This window comes from Bos mutus, chromosome 7 (assembly GCF_027580195.1).
Source record: "Bos mutus isolate GX-2022 chromosome 7, NWIPB_WYAK_1.1, whole genome shotgun sequence".
Classification (NCBI taxonomy): Eukaryota; Metazoa; Chordata; class Mammalia; order Artiodactyla; family Bovidae; genus Bos; species Bos mutus.
The window spans coordinates 43,394,272-43,406,986 of NC_091623.1; the positions used below are offsets into that span (position 1 = coordinate 43,394,272).

At 44.5% G+C, this 12,715-nt stretch overlaps 1 protein-coding gene across 1 annotated transcript; it reads right to left on the bottom strand.

The window, feature by feature from the left end:
- Positions 1-485: 485 nt before the first annotated feature.
- Positions 486-12,509, bottom strand: LOC102270796 (olfactory receptor 10T2). Its single transcript, XM_070374695.1, has 2 exons — positions 12,375-12,509; positions 486-1,946 (listed from the first exon to the last, which is right to left on the bottom strand). Exons 1-2 carry the CDS (start codon positions 12,507-12,509, stop codon positions 942-944), a joined length of 1,140 nt encoding a protein of 379 aa, XP_070230796.1. The 3' UTR covers positions 486-941.
- Between the last annotated feature and the right edge of the window lie 206 nt (positions 12,510-12,715).

A 12,715-nucleotide genomic window follows, 5' to 3' on the forward strand; every position in this document is an offset into this window, starting at 1 on the left:
CTGACACGGAGTAGAGTGGCACTAGTCCTTCCGGTTCTGCCTGGCTACAAAAGTGCCTTCAGATCTTTCAGCACCAACATTTTTACAAGACAAAGAAACCCTCCTCTTGCTAATACTGCCTGCCTCTCATATCACAACTTTTTAAATTGTAATTGAAGATGAAGGGAAAAGGCAGCTTTTATGGAGTTTCTGCTGGGTCCCAGGCACTGTTTGTGAATTGCCTCACCTAGACTATTTCATTTAAGGTTATGGGAGTAACCTGTTTTCCGGTTTGGGGAGTTGAGTGTCAGAGAAACTGAGTATCTGGCGGGGCACGTGTTCATGAAAAAGCTAGAGGGGAAACGTAGAGAGAGTGTTTTGTGGGGGGGTTTTGTTTGTTTGTTTGTTTCTTTTTTTTTAATTTTTTTGGTGGTACCAGGTCTTTAGTTGCAGCATGCAGTATTTTTTTTTTTTTTTTTTTGCTTATTGTTGTTGCTGTTGTTCAGTCACTCTCAGTGATGCCATGGACTGCAGCACAGCAAGCTTCCCTGTCCTCCACCATCTCCTGGAGCTTGCTGAAACTCATGTCCCTTGAGTTGGTGATGCCATCCAACCATCTCACCCTCTGTTGTCCCCTTCTCCTCCTGCCTTCAATCTTTCCTAGTATCAGGTTTTCCAGTGAGTCATCTATTTGCATCAAGTGGTCAAAGTACTCAAGCTGAAGCTTCAGTATCAGTCCTTCCAATGGAATATTCAGGGTTGATTTCCTTTAGGATTGACTGGTTTGATCTTCTTCCTGTCCAAGGGACTCTTAAGAGTCTTCTCCCGCACCACAGCTCAAAATGAATTCTTAGTTGCTGACATGTGGGATCTAGCTCGCTGACCAGGGATGGAACCCGGGCCCTCTGAATTGGGAGTGCTGCGGCTTAGCCACTGGATCACCAGAAAGTCCCAGGGAGTGTTTATTTTAAAATTACGTGGCTTAGGGCCAGGATCCTCCTCAGAGCCAACCTCACCTCCTTATTGCGCAAAGTGTACACCACCGGGTTCAGCAGCGGCGTCACCACCGTGTAGAACACAGCCACCAGGCGGTCCTGGTCTGGGTTCCCTCCGGACTCGGGCCTCAGGTAGATGATGGAGGCGCAGCCAAAATGCACGATGACCACGGTGAGGTGGGCAGCGCAGGTGGAGAAGGCTTTGCTCCGGCCAGCGGCCGAGGGGATCCTCAGGAGGGCGGCCACGATGAAGGCGTAGGAGAGAAGGATAAGGAGGAAGGAGATTAGTACCACGAGGATACTCAGGAAGAAGATGGCCAGCGCTTTGCTGGCACTTTCCGCACAACTGAGCTTCAGGACGGGGGCGATGTCGCAGAAGAAGTGCTCCACCCGGTTGCTGCGGCAGAAGCGCGAGGAGAAGATGAGGCTCGTCTCGACGGAGGCCACCGAGAAGCCGGAGCAGAAAACCAGGGCTCCCAGACAGAGGCAAACTGTGGGTCTCATGATCACCGAGTAGCGCAGAGGGTGGCAGATGGCCACGTAGCGGTCGTAACCCATCAGAGTGAGGAGGAAGCAGTGACTGCATCCCAGGCCCAGGAAGAAGAACATCTGAGCCCGACAGCCAGAGATGGAGATGGCCTGGTTCTCCATCCACAGACGAGCCAGCATGTTGGGGATGGTGACCAGAGTGTAGCAGGTCTCGGAGAGGGACAGAGCCGCCAGGAAGCGGTACATGGGCGCGTGCAGGGTCCGGTCCGCATGGATGACGGTGATGATGGTGACGTTGCCGCTGAGGGTAACCAGGTATGTGAGGAAGAACAGTGCAAAGAGGGTGGTCCTCAGGTCTGGGAGGTTGGAGAAACCCACCAGCAAAAACTCTGTCACCAGCCAGGTGGCATTTTCCTGCTGCTTCTCAGGAACCTGGGAGGAGAAAGCAGAGGAAATGGAATAGGACAATACAGTAAGGCTCCACTAAACATCATGTGCAGTGAGAAAGGATAATCATCCCTGTTTTACAAAAAAAAAACGGAAAGAGGGACAGAAATGAGGCCATTGTGGGACCACCCTGGTAGTCCAGTAGTTAAGAATCCGCCTTGCAATGTAGGGGACACAGTTGTCATCACTGGTTGGGAAAATAAGATCCCATATGCTGGGCAGCAGCTAAGCCCATAAGTGGTGCAAGGCAACTTCTGAGCCCCAGAACTCTGGAGTCCCAGCGACACAACTACAGAGCCGGCAGACAGCAACTACAGAGCCCCCACACAGCAACGAAGATCCCACATGCTGCAACTAAGATCCAATGCAGTCAAATAAATAAATAGTAAAAATAAATAAACAAGAAACGAGGTCATGGTTTTCCTAATATCACACATCTAGCAGCTCTACAATAGACAAGAAAATCATAGGTGTGGAAATAACTTGGATGCCCATTAACAGATGAATGAAAAAGGAAGACTGGTATATATACACATCGGAATATGATTCAGAGATGAGAAAGAAGGAAATGTTGCCATTTGACAATATGAATGGACTTTGAGGACATAATGCTAAGTGTGATATCAGATAGAGAAAGAAAAACACTGTATGACCTCACTTATTTGTAGAACATAAAAGTCAAACTTTAAAAAAAAAATACATATATATATAGGTGGGAGTTAGGGATAAATAGTAAAATGGTCATTACCAGGGCCTGGGAGGTGGGTGGGGAATTGGAGAGATGATGTTTAAGTATACAAACTTGCAACTATCAGGAAATAAGTCCTAGAGATCTAATGCATGGCATAGTGAATATAGACCAGTTTATATTATAAACATCGAAGTTGCTAAGAGACTAGATCTTAATTGTTGTTCAGTTGCGAAGTCGTGTCTGACTCTTTTGTGACTCTTTGGAGTGTAGCCCTCCAGGTTCCTCTGTCCATGGGATTTCCCAGGCAAGAATACTGCAGTGGGTTGTCACTTCCTTCTCCAGGGAAACTTTCCAACCCAGGGATTGAACCCAGGTCTCCTGCATTGGCAGGGAAGCTTAGATCTTAATTATTCCCACCATAAAAAAGCAATGATAATTATGTGACATGATAAGAGATGCTGCTAATGGCTACAATGGTGCATCTGTGCCAAGTCGCTTCAGTAATGTCCAGCCCTTTGCAACCCTGTGGACTGCAGCCCTGCAGGTTGCTCAGTCCATGGGATTCCTCAGGCAAGAATACTGGAGAGGTTTACCATTTCCTTCTCCAAGGGATCTTCCCAACCTCAAGGTCGAACCCACATCTCTTACATGTCCTGCATTGGCAGGCAGGTTCTTTACCACTAGGGCCACCTAGGAAGCCTGGCTACAATGGTAATTATATTCACAATATATCAATATAGGATACACCTTAAAATTACACAGTCAAATATATTTCAATTAAAAAAAGAAAAGAAAAGAGGGACATCCCTGCCTGTCCAGTGATGAAAACATCATGCTTCCACTGAAGCATGGATTTGATCCCTTATCAAACAATTGGATCCCGAATGCCACACATGGCCAAAAACTAGGGGGGGGGGGATTTTTTTTAATAAAATAAAAAAAGTTCTTGATCAAAAAAATTTAAAAAAGAAAATCACAAGAACCTTATAAGGAGTAAATTACAATATCTGGGGCAGGGAGAGGGGGTAAGAACTTCAGGGTGTTAGTCTGAATTCCCCTAGAAACAGATCCTGAGGCAAGGATTCAAAAGCAAGTAATTTATCTGAGGCAAGGATTCAAAAGCAAGTAATTTATCTCCAAAGACTTGGGTGGTGGAATGGTGAAGGGAGACAGACCATAAAAGGTGCATTATCAAGATGTTGACTGAAATGAAAACACACAACATGAGAGCTGTTAGTTTCAGTTAAGTTGGGGACTTACTGAGCACTAAAGCTTGAGAGACAGCTGCCCTGGTGGCTCAGACAGTAAAGAATCCGCCTGCAATGTGGGAGACCCAGGTTCGATCCCTGAGTGGGTAAGATCCCCTGCAAAAGGGAATGGCTACTCACTCCAGTATTCTTGCCTGGAGAGTTCCATGAACAGAAGAGCCTGGCAGGCTATAGTCCATGGAGTTTCAAAGAGTCAGACATGACTGAGTGACTAACACTTCAAAGCTTAGGAGACAGCCTCTCAGAGAGCTCTGAGCAACTGCTTGGAAGTGGGGGTGGGGGTGGGGGGTGCAGTGGAGTGCAGGGGAATCCAATTTTGGAGAAGGGGGAAGTGCAATCAAGCATGCACCTCAGTAGAAGGTTGCTGCTAGTCACAAGGAGCAGATATCTTATTGATTTTAGTGCTTTTCTAACTTTGGGAAGATACAAGAAACTCTGTTGTTGTTCAGTCACTAAGTCGTATATGACTCTGTGACCCCAAGGACTGCAGCACACCAAGCTCCCTGTCCTTCACTATCTCCCAGAGTTTGTTCAAGTTCATGTCCATTGAGTCAGTGATGCAATAAATTGGGCTCACAAAAATCTCTCCTGAAAATCTAATTATCTGAAGAGCTGTTCTGCCTGTTTTCCCAGAACACGAAGACTTTCATTCTTGATCCCTACCCTGAACTCCTTTCAGGATGTGTTGAAGGTCAGTGATTGCAGTGGTCTGTGCCTCAATCCTTGTAGAGCCGGGAGGCCAGTGACTTTCTTCTGGAGCATTACTACAATTCAATCCTACCTGGAGGTCCTTGAGGGGTAGTGAGGGAACTGGGCTGTTTATCCACCAATCCCCAATCATCTTGCTCAAGAATTTCTACCAGGAGGCATTAATCTCCCAGGACTTCCACACCTGCCACATGTACAGGGAATTCAGTCTGACAGGTAAGACAGGAAATTGTGGCCAAGGGGATGTGGGCTAGGAATTTACAGAATCCTCTACTATCCGTGTGAAAAGGATACCCAAGAAAGGCAAAGCCTGTAACATTGATATCTGAAATGAACAAAGTAATACTTTTAGAAAATTTGATACCCAAGGCTATATAAAGTCTTCCACGGTCCCTAGGCATTTTTGCCTTCCTCCATAAAAATTGCTTTTTGGGGGTTTTGTTTGTTTGGGGGGGTGGGGTTGGCCAAGCCTCGAGGCTTGTGGGATCCTAGTTCCTCAACCAGGGATTGAATCCGGGGCCTTCAGCAGTAAAAGCACCAAGTTCTAACCACTGGACTACTAGGGAATTCCTGAAAATTATTTTTTAAAATAGGGGAGGAATTCCCTGGCTGCCCAATGGTTAGGAGTCCTTGATTCCATTGCAAGAGACCCAGGTTCGATCCCTAGTTGAAGAACTAAGATTCTGCAAGCCATGAGAAATAGCCAAAGAAAAAAAATTGTTTTTTTTTTTTAAGTAAATTTTATTTCTAATTTTTATTTAAATAAAATTTCATTTATCAAATGAAATAAAACCAACCTTTTAATTTATTTAAATTTTATAAAAACTCAAAACTTTTACATTTTTAGGACTGTATTGATATAAAGATAAATATAATTCTCACCCTAAGGGCTTATTTATTTCTTCTGATCTTAGAAATTTACATAATTTCATGGGCCACCTAACAGTATTTTGGATCCAGGCCTTGTGCTAATAAATACTTCTGTGTTAATTAAATGGAAAATAATTCTGAAATTATTGACTTTTTTCTTTTCTTTTGCCGTGCTTCACAGCATTCAGGATCTTAGTTCCTGGACCAGGAATCAAACCCATGTCCCCTGTAATGGAAGTACAGAGTCCTAACCACTAAATAGCCAGGGAATTCCTGTAAAATTTTTAACCATTTTAATTCAAATAATGAAGCATTAGTAAAACTCCTGGGATTTCCCTAGTGGTCCAGTGGTTAAGAATTTGCCTGCCAATGCAGGGAACACAGGCTCGATCCCTAGTCTGGAAGGATTCCACATGCCATGAGGCAACTAAGCCTGTGTACTACAACTACTGAAGCCTGCATGCCCTAAAGCCTGTGCTCTGAAACAAGAGAAGCCGCCTCCAAGGGAAGCCCACGCACTGCGGCTGGAGAGTAGCCCCTGCTCACGGCAACTAGGGAAAGCCCAAGTGTAGCAATGAAAACTCAACACTGCCATAAATAAATAGAAAAAAATTTAAATACTGGATTGGTGATAGTTTTATTATTTTATAATCAATTAACTTGCAAGCCCAGAAAATGCATATAATCTATATTGGAATGTTTCTGAGTATTTTGCACTCGTTTGGAAAATGGTCCTAATGTAATCCTTCCCTACTTATCAAGAGTTAATTCGTTTGGAGGGAAGCACATTTCAAAACACCAACTCAAGAGACTCCATGACTGGGAGTCCTGGAGAGATGAGGGCTGATTTATTCGCCATCTAGTGGCACTTGGGGTAACCTGCAAGCCAGTGACCCTCGAAGTGAAGTGAAGTGAAAGTTGCTCAGTCGTGTCCTACTCTGCGACACGGACTTTCACCCGCCAGGCTCCTCTGTCCATGGAATTCTCCAGGCAAGAATACTGGAGTGGGTTGCCATTTCAGTGACTCTTAGAAGAGAAGAAATAGCTGCACCACCGAAATTACTCATCTGCAGCAATTGGTCAAGAGAAATTGAGAATGATTCTGTAAAGGTTTTAGAAGTTTGTTGAAATTTTAATTTGTGAAAAATGCATTTTAAATTCTAGTTCTAAAGATATATAAGTAGAGAAAAGCAACAAAAATGTGCTTGATCGCGTCCAAAGACATTCTGTTCATAAAGAAAAGACTAGTCAGGACCATCGAAGAACTTAATAGGTGCAAAAGACAGTAAGAAATGGTTGCCCATTTTTCATGAAGAAAGGAAAACCAGGAACCAGGCAGTCATATTGATCAAGCACAGGGGTGCAAACGTTTTCTGTAAAGGACCAGAGAGTGAATATTTTAGGCCATTTGAGTTGTACAATCTCTGTCATGACTGCTCAACTCTGCCCATCTAGTATAAAAGCAGCCATGGACAATGTATACACGAGTGTCCCTGAATGTTTAAATAAAACTTTATTTACAAAAACAGACAGGGGGCCAGATTTGGCCCTCTGACTATAGTTTGCTGGGTGTCCCAGGTGGCTCAGTGGTAAAGAATCCACCTGCAGGAGACACAGCAGATAGGGGTTCGATCACTGGGTCAGGAAGATCCCCTGGAGTAGAAATGGCAACCCCCTCCAGTATTCTTCCCTGGAAAATTCCTTGGACAGAGGAGCCTGGTGGGCTACAGTCCACAGGGTTGCAGAGTCAGACATGACTGAGCACTCAAGGACACATGCATGCTATAGTTTGCCAACTCCTGATCCAGCATAAATAAAACTAAAAGAATATTCAACTTAGGAAAATTCCAATGAGGTCCTCTGAGGAATTCACACTATTAAAAAAAAAAGCAAAGCCTGACTTGAAATCTTCAAAAACTAAAGCAAAATGAAATTCCAACTTAAGAATCTCAGACTCCACTTAAGAAATCTAGATCTAGGGGGACTTCCCTGGCAGTCTAGCCTCCGCCAATTCAGGGGCTCCAGTTCAATCCCTTGATCTGTGGAATAAGATCCCACATGCTGTGCTGTGCAGGGATGGGGAATCAGGGGAAATCTAAATCTAAGAAAAGGTACACTGGAAGAGATACCCAGAGCATACGTCTGAAAAAGGCTCCTTTATTGCAAATTAAACTAAATCAGAAAGAACATCAGGGCCCTTATATAGTGAGACTTGTAGAAATTCAATTACCTGGAAGACTTCACAGAGGAAAAAAAGTAATTGGATTATGACCACTAAAAAAGTGTAATTTCTGAATATCACAAAACATTGTTAAATTGAAACAAATATATAGGCAAATAACAAACTAGAAAAGGCTGTGACTCTAGAAACTCTTCAGTTCCTCTTTTGCACAGCAAAAGAAATCATAAACAAAAAGACAACCTATAGAATGGGAGAAAATATTTGCAAACGATGAAACTGACAAGAGCTTTATTTCCAAAATATACAAACAGCTCATACAGCTCAATATCAGGAAAAACAAACAATCCACTCAAAAAATGGGCAGAAGACCTAAATAGCATTTTTTTTTAATTATCAAATTGGCAAAGACTGAAGAAGAAAATGAGAGGCAGGTGCTAATGAGTGTGAGTAAAACTAGGCCCTCTACCTCTTTGCGTTGTTGGTTGCAGGGGAATACAGTTTGTTTATATATCTGAAATCTTATTTCGGTTCTATAATTCTCCTTCTAAATATTTTCTCAAAAATAAATTATCTGGGGAATTTCCCTGGTGGTCCAGTGGTTAAGAATTGCCTGTCAGTACAGTGCACTTGGGTTCCATCCCTGGTCTGGGGAGATCCCACATGTCACAGAGTAACTAAGCCCACTTACCACAATTATTGAAGCCCAGGCATCCTAGAGGCTCCACCCTGCACCTAGAGAGTAGCCCCCACTTGCCACACTAGAGAAAAGCCTGTGCACAGCAATGAAGACCCAGCAGAGCCCAAAAATAAATAAACAAACATATAATTTAAATAAAAGAAAAAATTACCTGGGACTTCCCTGGTGGTCCAGTGGGTAAAACTCCTCGCTTCCAATGCAGGGGGCCCAGGTTCTATTCTTGGTCAGACAACTAGATCCCACGTGCCTCAACTAAGGATTCCACATTCCACAACAGAGATCACAGATCCTGTGTGCTGTAACTAAGACCCAGCACAGCCAAACAAACGAACATTTTTTTAAAAAAAGAAATTCTTTGACTTCCAGGTACAAGAATGTTCATAGTAGCATTGCTGCTACTGCTAAGTCGCTTCAGTCGTGTCCAACTCTGTGCGACCCCATAGACGGCAGCCCACCAGGCTCCACCATCCCTGGGATTCTCCAGGCAAGAATACTGGAGTGGGTTTCCATTTCCTTCTCCAATGCATGAAAGTGAAAAGGGAAAGTGAAGTCGCTCAGTCGTGTCCGACTCTTAACGACCCCATGGACTTCAGCCTACCAGGCTCCTCCGTCCATGGGATTTTCCAGGCAAGAGTACTAGAGTGGGGTGCCATTGGCTTCTCCACATAGTAGCATTATTTAAAGTTTAAAAAAAAAAAGAGAAAGAACAACCTAAGTGTTCAATAAAATGCCCTTACAAATCATTAAGGGGAGGGGGGGAAAGCTAAAACTTTAATAGACGAGAAGATGGACTATCATTAAAGTCACGTATTTGAGAATAATTGATGACAAGAGAAGAATTTTCATATATGTGTTTGCTGAGAAATGGAAAACAAAACATTTGGATCCCAATTGACTTACTACAAATGCATGTGTTTTCCATTCTTTTTTGTATGTCCCAATTTTTCTGCATCAAGTGGGGATTTTTGTAAATAGAAGAAATAAAATTTTTTGGAGGGATTCTTTTTCCTCTGGGTAAGTATTTTTATTGTTCTTAAAGAAGTTTAATCAATCTGGTTCAGAAAAAAAGGAGCTAAGTGTAGAGATAAAGAGGTTCCCTTTGAAACACAAAGCTCAGATGGTAAGGAATCTGCCTGCAATGCAGGAATTCTATCCCTAGGTTGGGAAGATCCCCTGGAGAAGGGAATGGCAACCCACTCCAGTACTCTTGCCTGAAGAATTCCATGGACAGAGGAGACTGGCGAGATACAATCTATGGGGTCACAAAGAGTTGGACACGATTAAGCAACTAACACACAAGGGTAGAGATAAAGAGGTTCCCTTTGGAATGCAAAATATGCTAACACCATTTGTGATCAATATTTTCAATATACGATCTGAGGAGAAAACGTCTAGTAAAAACTGCAAATAAGTAGGTGACTTGGCTCCCTAGCAAACCCTGTATACTCAGTCCCTCAGTCATGTCCTACTTTTTGTGACCCTGTGGACTATAGCCCACCAGGCTCCTCTGTCCGTGGAATGTTCCAGGCTGGAGTGGGTTACCATTTCCTCCTCCAGGGGATCTTCCTGACCCAGGGATCAAACCCTTGTCTGTTGCATCAAACCTGTGTCTCGTGTCTCCTGCATTGGCAGGCGGATTCTTTATCCTGGGCAAGCCATGAGGCGGACCTTTTTGGAATATCACAGGAAGTATGTGTGGGCATCTAAGCGCATTAGAGAAATGTTCCAAAGTGAGGTGATGCTTTTTAGAGAGAGGAGTTAAGACCAGGTTGATGGACTCCCAGCTGTAATTGTCCTATAGGAAGGGGTCCTTCATGGTATTAACACAAGCTTTCTCCAGGAATGTCAGCTCTTCTTGGGCCTCATAAAGAGGGCAGTTGGGAAGGAAACATCCCTCAATACGCACTCAGTGTAGAAGTCTCCTCTAGCTAAATTAGCCAGCTTATACTTGCATGCCTCCAGTGATGGAGAGGTCACTACCTGACCAAAAGTCCCATTACATAAAGCAGAAATCTTGTGTTCAAGACAGTGATGTGCTGAGACAACAAGATTGAGCTCTAGAATCAGACAAGACTGCATTTGAATGCTGGCACCTTCACTAACTGGGAGCAGTGTGAGCCTGGGTAGCTGGCTTTCTCCCTGAGCATCATCTGTCAAAGTGAAAATTGATCCTCTGAGATCACAGATAATATTAAGATTCTCTGAACAATGTTAAGAATCCTTTGGTCTCAGGCTCCTGGCAAGGATAGCTGGGATTACTATTCTTGGCTTTGCACTGCTGGAGAAGCAGAGCATAGAGGGGATCACTGTTCACATTCTCACAGTGATGGTACCAAGATTTGAAGCCTGGAGTCTGTCTCCGGAGGCTGTGCTTTAAGGGCTGCCGTGAGTTTTGCAGGCTCACCTTCCATGCTATATACATTCATGGAGCATCAGTTCTCTGCCAGGCATTGCTTTCGGCATGGAGGGCATAGCAGGGAACTAGACAGAGATCCCAGCTTGGGAGGAACAAAAGGCTCTAGGGAAGTGAATCAGGAAATAAGCAACAAACTTGATAACTAAATAAGTGAGATTCTCTAAAAAGAGAAAGCAGAGAACTTAGGGGATAATTGAGAGGTCTGAGCAGGCTGCAATTTTACATAAGATAGTCAGAAAAGGACTTGTTGATAGAACTACCATGAAAGTGAAAATGAAAGTGTTAGTCGCTCGGTCGTGTCCAACTCTTTGTGATCCCACGGACTGTAGCTACCAGGTTTCTCTGTCCACAGATTTCTCCAGGCAAGAATACTGGAGTGGATATCTATTCCCTTCTCCAGGGGATCTAACCTGGGTCTCCTACATTGCAGGCAGATTCTTTACTGTCTGAGCTGCCTTGGAAGCCCACGTGATGTGCTGTGCTTAGTCGCTCATAGTCACTCAGTTGTATCTGACTCTTTCCAACCCCATGGACTGTAGCCCACCAGGTTCCTCTGTCCATGGGGATTCTCCACAAAAGAATACTGGAGTGGGTTGCCATGCCCCGCTCCAGGGGGTCTTCCTAACCCGGGAATCCAACCCAGGTCTCCCGCATTGCAGGCAGATTCTTTACTGAGCCACCAAGGAAGCCCTTATGACCCAGCAAATCCCACTTCTGGGCATATACCCAGAGAAAACCATAATTCCAAAAGATACATGCACCTCAGTGTTTATTGCTGCACCATTTAGATTAGCCGAGATATGGAGGCAGCCTGGATGTCCATCCACAGAGGAATGGATAGGGAAGATGTGGCACATATATACAATGGAATATTACTTGGTCATGAAAAGGGAAAGAAATTGTGCCATCTGCAGACACGTGGATGGACCTACAGACTGTCATACAGAGTGAAATATCAGAAAGAAAAGCATTGTGTATTAACATATATGTGGAATCTAGAAAAATGGTATAGATGAACCTATTTGCAAAGCAGAAATGGAGACACAGATGAGGAGAACAAGTATATGGACATTGGGTGGGGAAGGAGAGATGGGTTGAGTTGGGAGATTGGGACTGACATGTAAACACTACTGTGTATAAAATGGGCTTTCCAGGTGGCACTAGTGGTAAAGAACCCTCCTGCCAATGCAGGAGATGTTAAGAGACACAGGTTTGATCCCTGGGTGGGGAAGATCCCCTGGAGGAGGGCATGGCAACCCACTCCAGTATTCTTGCCTGGAGAATCCCATGGACAGAGGAGCTTGGTGGGCTACAGTCCATGGGGTCACAAAGAGTCGGACACGACTGAAGTGACCTGGCACGCATGCATAAAATAGGTAACAAATGAGAGCCCACTCTATAGCACAGAGAACTCTACTCAGTGCTCTGTGGTGACCTAAATGGGAAGGAAATCTAAAAAAAAGGGGGGGGGAGATATATGTCTACCTATGGCTGGTTCACACTGCTGTACACAAGGAACTAACTCAACATTGTAAAGAAACTATTGAAAAGAAGATGAAAGAAAAGAACTTGTTGACGTTCGATGCTCAGTTGGTCTGGAATGTATTTCCCCACTTTGTTTTCAGATCTCACCTTGAAGGCTGGGGATGGGCCATAGAGGCTTGTCTCAGCTTGCAAGGAACCTAGTCTTTGCTCTTGCTTCCCTCTGAACTGGGCAGATGCCACGTCCATGGTGAGGATGGAGAGGTGCCTGCCAACTGTCTGCATGACCCCGCCCTGCTCAGCCCGTGTCCACCCTAGCATTCCCTGAGATAATCAGAGTCCCCTCTGCTCCTGGCTGGACTGGTCCCTCCCTGTCCTCCTGGTACAGCTTTGCCAGCTTCTCCACCCTCCTCTTTCTCCCACACCCTCATCTAACCTGCCCGGAAATTCTGCGGGCTCCACTTGCACATCTGTCCAGGATCCGCCACCTC

Excerpts from the sequence above, each read along its gene's own strand:
- LOC102270796 (XM_070374695.1), bottom strand. The coding sequence starts at position 12,509 with ATGCAGACAGTTGGCAGGCACCTCTCCATCCTCACCATGGACGTGGCA. Across the intron at positions 1,947-12,374 it reads GCCCATCCCCAGCCTTCAAG|TGGAGCCTTACTGTATTGTC; the intron begins GTGAGATCTGAA and ends CATGATGTTTAG.